The 8,461-nt window shown below is 42.5% G+C and overlaps 1 protein-coding gene across 3 annotated transcripts in view; it reads left to right on the top strand.

Moving 5' to 3' along the window:
* lef1 (lymphoid enhancer-binding factor 1) overlaps positions 1-8,461 on the top strand; it is a 42,703-nt gene that overhangs the window by 3,482 nt on the left and 30,760 nt on the right. For all 3 annotated transcript variants that reach the window (XR_005232947.1, XM_017407589.3, XM_017407582.3), the window contains exon 3: positions 614-741. Coding sequence is in view for 2 of the 3 variants with exons in the window: in XM_017407589.3 (XP_017263078.1) it covers positions 614-741 (128 nt within the window). In the remaining variant the exon portion in view is untranslated. The remainder of the gene's footprint in view (positions 1-613; positions 742-8,461) is intronic.

The raw sequence follows: 8,461 nt of genomic DNA, 5'->3' as shown, positions 1-8,461 counted from the left end.
CCCCCCCCCCCCCCCCCTCTCAAAACCAAACATCACTCTTCTTTACAACAAGATCCACGTTGCCATCGGGCTGTATACCAGAACCCCCCCGCCCCGTGGCCTTATTCCACTGGCGAGTGGCGCTGTATTGAGGCCTCTTCCACCGACGCCCCCCCCCCTCGGGGTCAAAGGCACTGAGAAACAGTTGGGGCGTCTCCTGTTTTGACACAGTCTGTATGTTCTTCTAATTGGTGCTAATTGGCACAGAGGGGCTCCTTTGTTCCTCTGTATAATACACCCCTCCCCTCTTTGACGGGAAGAAAAGGGGGCAAACAAAAGGCCGAGGCAAAACGGGGCATAGGTTAAAGCGACAGACAGTGATATCATTGCTGCGTCGGGACCAGGTGAAGCTCAAGATCAGCTTTTGTTTGCCGCCGGTTTTGTTAGCCGGACTGCATTTTCAAACAAACGCTTCATTTAAAGACGTTTCCTCGTGTTTTAAGCGCCATTTTAGAGTGAGCGTTCTGACGGCGGCTCGTTCTGTTAGCCTCTCTCTGCTGCATGTGAATGTGTTCATGTTATTTTGGCCCAGACACAGCGGTTTGACTCCTGTTTACGTTTCTCTCTGTATCAGTAAAACATCCAGACATGTACAGTAAAGGCCATCCATACACGGGCTACCCGAGCTACATAATGATGAGCAACATGAACACCGACTCCTACATGAACAACGGCTCCCTCTCGCCACCCATGCCCAGAACGGTAAGTTTCCCGCTCCTTTCTTTTTCCATTTTATTTTTCAACATCTTATCTGAAAGGACATCCTGACACAAACTGTGGTTGAGAATAAACTAATGTAACCAGTGCATCAGTGACAAGACAGACAAACTCCATCACACATGAGCGTTTAACGTTTGATCACAAGGATATAAAGTTGTTTCTGTTTGTGTATTTAAATAATAAGACCCAATAATGCTAATTATGAGAAAATGGCTTTAAACTCATTAAAGTTTTTTTTTTTTATTTCAAGTTTTGAGTTAAATGCTAGACTTGTCTTTGCTGGTAAACAGCAGTAAAGTATCACTTAAAAACAACTTTTTCTGACATGTTTTGTCTGTCTAACGAAAACCAAAAACACACGACTCTAATTGCATCTACAGAAACTCAGCTTCATTTTGCAGTCGTAGAGATTAGATATAAGCTCAGTCATTAATTTAAATATCCCAGTTTTACGGGTCGACTTTAACATATTTAACATTCTGACCCTAAAGCCTAAAGAAGGAAAACAATCTGTTGCTCTGCACATCAGCGGATTCAGGAAACTTCTGAATTTTGTCAATTTTAAGACACTCTGAATCAGATCATATTGTCGTGTTGCTGTTCTTGAAGGGAAATAAAACATTTCATTTACTGTATGTTTTGAAAGGCAATGTTTACAAGATTTGACATAACAAAAAAAAAAGAACAGGATAATGACTTGCACTCTTTATTTTTAATATCTTTTTGAATTTTAAACCACAATAGACAGTTTACCTTTTAGGGTTTTTAAATGTTTGACATTGTTTATTTTATCCATTTCCAGTCATTGTTTGATTTATTTTTATTTTTATTTTAGGCACCAAACAATAAATCAGTTAATCCAAAAGTTACTTTAGTCATTAAAATAAACTCGTTACTTACAGTTATTTGTGAAGCTGCAAAAACAATTAAATTGTCATAGGTCTGTTTTTATGAAAACATGAACAAATGCATCACAAAAATATTAAAGATTTGGGGTAAAAAGGATCATATAGCATGACCGGGAACTTGAGGCAAAACTATACCTCTAGAAATGAAGAATTATTGGAAATGGGTTCGTCAACAAATTAATAAATGAACCGGACAAGAAATAATTGCTTGAAACTTGAGAAAACCCTACTATATTACATGGAGTCACTCTCGCCAAATAATCTTACTTTCTGATGTTTTGTAATTTTGAAATGTTAAGCGCCAGCACTGTTAACACCTGTCCTCTTGACGAGTCTCTCTGACGCCTGGAGAGCAAATGTCTGCCATGATTTCAGCACATTCATTATTCCCATCCTGTCAAATCTCCAGTTGTGTTTGTCTGTGTGACCTAACGAAACACTACTATTTAGCTCGGCGTGAAGTCTCTGAGGCTGACCTGCAGAACAGCTTCTTTTGTCGACCAGGGGTGGGAGTGCTGTTCAGATATCCCTCTAACTGTATTCATTTCAGGCCAGCTGCAGGTCTCTCGCTGGCCACTTCCGGTGTCTGTCCCGTTTGCAGAGTTCTCCTCTAAAGTCAGACATAAAACACAGAACTTGCCAGCAGCTGATCCCCCCTGCCCCCAATCCTCCGAAATGCACTTTGAGAAGGCAAGCAGGTTGAGTCCGTCTGTCCACGGTTAGATGCCTAAGACCGGAAATGCTCTCCACATGGCGAGGAAGGAGAAAAATCCCCTGCCTGTCGGGTTTTTGCAGTTCAGGCGAGCCTGTTTTCGCAGCGTAAAGTTGTGAAGTGTGAGTCCTGTGTTGCTGTGAGTCAGTTTTGAGAAGCAGATGTGAGTGTCGGGGGTAGATGCCACATGCTGAGTGCAAAGGATCTTCTTTCACACGCAACTCTATCAAGAAATGATGTTAAAATTGCACGGCTTCTCCTCTGAAATAGTTGCAGGAGTGAAAGTATGAGACATTGTGGGGGGAGTTTACGCTTTTCACCCTGTTCAGTTCACTAATGGTTCGGTTTTCGGAAATGTGGGCATATGATGGTTTCCGTTTTGTTGTCGTTGTTGTTTATGGTTTGTTTATGGTTTCAATACCCTCAGATGGTTCTGAAAAACTCAAAGGTCTGTATGGAGACCAGCTGACTGTGTGAGAGGAAATTACTCTTAAGTGCAGATGTTTAAGGCCAGGCAGTTAGGCGGCGCACTTGCTGCCAAATCTTCTAAAGCCCAGCTTTAATTTTTTTTTTCTTTTTACTGTGGTTGCTTTCTCCCCCTCATCCTGTCTTCAATAAAACGGTAGTCCATTTTTTCCCCCCCTTTCTTTTTCTTTATACATTTCTCCTACTTATTCAATAACAAGAGCCAAAGCTTGGTGGAAGGGAAGGATCACGGAACACGAGTCCTCTGGCGTTCTCACTGATGTCAGCTCGCTGCCTCTGCTGCCGGCCACCCCAGCCACAGTATCTGCAGGCCTGGGATCGGTTTTCACCGAGATCAAAGCCACATTCTCTCTTTCATTCTCTTCCATCTCAAACCCCAGTCCCTGCCCCGCTCTCTCTCCCCCCACCCTTCCCTCTCCGATCTCGGCAGTTTAGATTGATTTCATTGACCATGACATTCCTGCACAGGCTGTCCGCTCATGATGGAGACGTCAAGAGCTGCTGATTGTCAGCAGATTTTCGGACTTTCAGCCAAATGAGCTGACTGCCACAGAAGCTCAGTTTTTTGGTACTTGAGCTGCAGGCGTGTGGATTTAAATGATGTTGACTGAAACATGTCTATTCTGTGTTACCTAAAAGGACATTATTTTCTATTTAAGCTTTACTCAAAACGTGTATCTTCACACAGGGGTAGAAAAAAAGTGTTAACCTGAACAAATTTAAAGGGTTACTGGCTAGTATTTCTTTTATTGTTTGATAACTGTACAGATGACCAGCCTATTTTTGCACTACTTTCTCCCACCACTATCGAAACGTTTTGCTTTTACAAGTTTGGACATGCTGGAAACAAGTTAAAAACCCAATTAGGAGTATACTGAAAATGTTTAAATGTGTTAATATTGATTATTCTAGTTTAAGTAACTGCTTTGCTTGTTTAAATAATACACAAGTTGATGTAAATTGCTTTGTTATGTGTTTTTTTTTTTTTTGGCAGAAACACTTGTTTTCTGGTGTGCTGTCATTTATTTCAGTTCTTTTTTTGTTTTCTTTTTGACTGCAGCCTTTTGGAGCATTTTTAGATGCATCAGATAAGAGTCCTTTGTCTCTGTTCTGTTGATCTTTTGATGTGTAAAACTAGAAATGATAAAAATAACTCCTGTAATGTTCTCAAAGCCCGATCTTAAAAGCACCATCTTCACTCGACTTTTTCTTTTTTTTTTTTTTTTGATGTGCGGAAGAAGATGAGCCGACTGTCTTGAGGAGCTTTTTTTGTTTTTTTGAAAAAGTGCTTCTTTAGTCTTCCAAACACCAGCGATGGATTTGGAATCGAAAGCTTCTTCAACGAGATTGTCACGCATGTAATAGTCAGTGCATATTTTTAAATGACCCCCAAAATCCATTCTTGGAGCGTGCAGCTGTTGTCACACAAACCAGTGGTTAAAACTGCACCAACCGAGGTTCTGCACGCTCCTCCTGAAGTTTTAAACAAGTTGTCAGACACATGGAGACCATGACATTCAACCATATCAGTTTAGGTAAACGCATAAGTGCATGTTTGATGAGATAAAAACACTCCTACAAGCTTTTGGGCTTGAAATGTTGATGGTGCAGAAGATGTAGCACAAGGGCTTTCACCTGACTGTGAAGATGTGTTTGTGATCTCCTGCTGTGTAAGAACAGTCTTGTGAGTCTTGGGTAACAGCATGAAGATAGAACCGCTGTTCTTCTTTTTTTTTTTGCTGTGATGGTGGGGATTTAAAGAGCTGTCTCTCCTTTGCAGTCTTCCTTTTTTTTTTTTTTTTTTTTTCCCCTTTGGACCCTCAATTGCAGATCCTCATGGTGAGGAGGAGGGGTGCAGCGCTGCGCTTCCTTTGATGTAGGAGGAACGTGACGGATCTACTAGCCAGTGTCTCGCAGCGTGGAATCACTAACCCAGGCTTACCTAACGGGATTTGGTCGGACCGCTCTGGTGTCCCTTAGTGCCGTGTGTGTCCTGAGCTCATGCCCCCAGTGCTACCGTGGAAGATCCCTGTTAAAGAGAACACTGCATCAACCAGCAGCCTTCCATGTCCACACATCATTTCCTAGATGGCAGCTTTTGGCACCTTTCAACAGTCTCTTAAAGACTCACTGCAGGCTGAGCATTCTGTGGGAAGTCCAGACCTCCCATCTGAGTATCTAAAAAAAAAAAAAAACGTTAGGAGTGCACAAGTATAATTAGTCCATTTTATTCCACATGCACCAAATTTGAAACATCACGCTGATGTCAGTGTCATCTGCTGTGCAGATCTTACACAATGAAATATGTGTGTGTGCACAGCGAAGGCTGCACTAGAGACCCCACACAGAAACAAAAACAAAAAGCACTCGGTGCCTCAGACTTCTTGTAGCGCTGCTGTGTCGTGGAGTTTGGTAATCCGTCCCATTATAACACCAGAGTTTCTTCTCGTCCCCTAACGTGTGGAAAAGCTGCTTGACACGTTCACTTCATACGCTTGGTGCTAATGACACCATGTGGTTGCAATCACCTTATCAGTGTTTCCATCTCGGTAAATGGAGCTCAGCTGAGCGACTCTCTTTCTGCACAGTATGTGGTGGTGTTTTTTAAGACAAGAACCAAAGAGAAGACAATGGTTCAGGATTATTTATTATTCTTGGCGTTGTCAGAGGATGTATGTTGATTTGCAACATTGTCAAAAGGTGCTCCAGTTAGTTTGAACTGTTGCTACTGTAAACTATTGTTTTTTTTTACATATGTTTGAAGGTATCTTCAGTGCTATTGCATAAAAACACTACCATTTCTTTAAGGAAGACATATTGCATGCAAAGTCTTAGATGATCTTGGGTGATCTGTCAGCACTATTCGTTGGGGATGACTTTCAGCTACTACCACACCAGAATGTGACCTGTACTGGCAAATAGAGTCAGAATGCACACATGTTGTAGTGCAATAAAAGTGAAAATATTGTTTTTTTGCTGTAATTGAGATTTGTGTAAAAATTAGTCCATAAAGACGCCATCTAGCGATCCCAGTTACTAGAATAGCATATAATATTCCTAACACACTGTTAAATTGGTTTTCTAACGGGCATGTCTTCAGAAATAATATTTTTAATTCTTACCCATGTAGTTTCTTTTGAAATTGACCATTTTTCATTGCCGGCTGCCGTAGCACCAGGAAATCCCATTGTGTAATGTTTGGCTTCACTGCAAAGCTTGGGATAATAATAACTCAATATAATAATATAACTCTATATTGAAAATTTCCTCAGTGACTCAGCCAGCATGGGTCACAAATGTAGCTCAATGTAGCTGTAAAATTTACTGAGCTACAGACATTTTTGAGTTGGCTACAAAAGCTAAGTCATAAATGTACATCCAGTGATTACTTTCTGAGAGTTTTATTAAAATCCATCCACTGATTCATGAGATAGTTTGCTAACATTACAGACAAATACATAGACACAGAAAAACACATTATTGCCTTCATGCTTACAATGCAGTGCTATTACATCAGAAAAACAAAGCGAGCAGGTTGAATAAACAAAAGCATTACTTTTGTTGCCTTCGGTATTTGAAAACTAAGATGTGCAGATAAAAGACATCTACTAGGTTAAAATAATTAATATCAAGTGCGTGAAGCTTTAAACATCCGAGCTTTTACGTGTCTGGGAAGTGCAGTTGCCCCTGAGCATCGCATGCGGACATGCGCATGATGCACCCTATTATGTTTATTTAGGGCACGTGTTTTTGCTCAAAGCAGGGGACTCGCGGATGATGAAACTTTCTTCGTTTCTGATACTCCCACTGAATTAGATGGAGCTTAACCAATCAACAGATCTGCCTGGAGCCAGCCAGTCAGGCATCCGTGGGCAGGCTGCTGCTCGGGCCTCAGCACCTGCTCGGAGGGCTTCACTCCTCACCAGCAGTCTGCCGCTGATCTCCAGGGGTCAGTGGAAGGCCTCGCCAAGGTTGTCCCTGATGCCCAGTTCTGTTTGAATGGTGTGGGTGGGGACTTTCTGTAAGGGTGGATAAGACATGGAGGCGGGGGGTGCTTGTGTGTGTATGTGCATAGTTGAAAGGCATAATTTAATGCATTTCTGTGCAGAATGTGGTAAAAATTAGTCTCATAAACAAATACTATGGTTGTTGTTTTCATCTGAAAATACAATTTGGATGACTCCACGTCAATAGTTTAGTGTCTGAGTGTTGAGTGAAACATGGCAGCAGTCCCCGAAGGCCGATAACAGTACCTCACTGTTCCTTGATGCAGCCGTAAAATGAGTAAAATCATGAATAGCTTTTCCTGACTTGATCCTGACAGCTTGATGGTCTATAAAGAGGCGAGCGGCAGCTCCAACTAGTAAACTGCAGACAAGGGGAACGATGGGATCACAGGGGTGAAACATGGCTACAAATCCTGCCAGCTGTGTCCAGACTTCAGAGAAGCTCAAACAGCCCTCACTTTGTCCAGCTCAGAAACAGAGCTATGATCAATAGCTGCTCTGTTGTATGAATCAAGTCCGTCTTGGGCGTTCTCTCGCCGTCCTTCCTTCTTTTTGCTGTTTCATATTTTTCAGAAGCTCATTATTTCTTTCTGCTGTGGGTGTGAGTGCTAAAGAGGCTCACATGCAATGTGTATCTGACAGCGCTGAAATATTAATGGTCCCCAGTGTAGGAGGTTGGTATAGGGCCCGCATAGTTACAGTACAAAGGGTGCCTTCTTGCCACCAGGCTTTATTAGCCGAGTCATTAAATGAATACATGGCTGTGGCTCCACTCTTTCTTCACGCCTCCTTCTGTGTTCTTGTGCTGAACATCAAAACCACTTTTTCTTTTGGTCCAGCAGTTTCCAACACAAATGGGCGTCAGACTCGCATTTGTGTGCGTCTGTACATGGATTTATCCAAGAGGTTCACTCCACTGCTGAGTTTTCAGTGGGAGGACAAAAAGGAGGGCCTTGCTATCAGTTCATTTTGTGTGGTCTTGGCCATAAAAAAACACCCCGCTCTTTGACTGCGAAAAAAAGCCTGTCTTTAATTTTTGGGAAGCCCATAAAAGTTTGTCGCTCCTTTCATATCGGCGGCGGAATTGAAAACAAATGCTGCATTCTCCACCTCCTCTCCTTTGAACTAGCCAATTATGGAGTTGTGAAAAAAAAAAAAAATCAGTCTTTGGATCCATTTACCTTCTTCCTTTTTTCCTTTTCTTCTTTTTTCCACCCCTTCTTTCCTCCCCGTGCACGTTCTTTTTCTTTATACTCCTCCCTCCTTGTTTTTGAAGAAACCGAGAGGGGTGTGGGGTGGGATCACTGATGTCAAAGTCAAAACCAAGAGCATTAGGAAAACTGGCGAAATGCAATACAGCTGCAATCCAACATGACGCTAGAAAATAGGGCTGAGGAGCAGAAAGCCTCTCTCCCGTATTCCCTGGGCGCGCAACTGCTCCCGGCCTTGGCTTTGATCTCTTCAAAGCCTCCTGCCTCCCACTAGATGGAGAGTCTTGGCTGCCGCTCGTGAGCGCTGGAGAGAAGCAGGGAGGGGGGTTTGTGGTGGTGGTGGTGGTGGGGGAGTGTTTTTGGGGGTGTTAAGGAGAA

The sequence above is a fragment of the Kryptolebias marmoratus genome, linkage group LG3, assembly GCF_001649575.2.
Source record: "Kryptolebias marmoratus isolate JLee-2015 linkage group LG3, ASM164957v2, whole genome shotgun sequence".
Taxonomy (NCBI): Eukaryota; Metazoa; Chordata; class Actinopteri; order Cyprinodontiformes; family Rivulidae; genus Kryptolebias; species Kryptolebias marmoratus.
The sequence above is the reverse complement of the archived record's forward strand: the minus strand, read 5'-3'. Positions and strand labels throughout refer to the sequence as shown.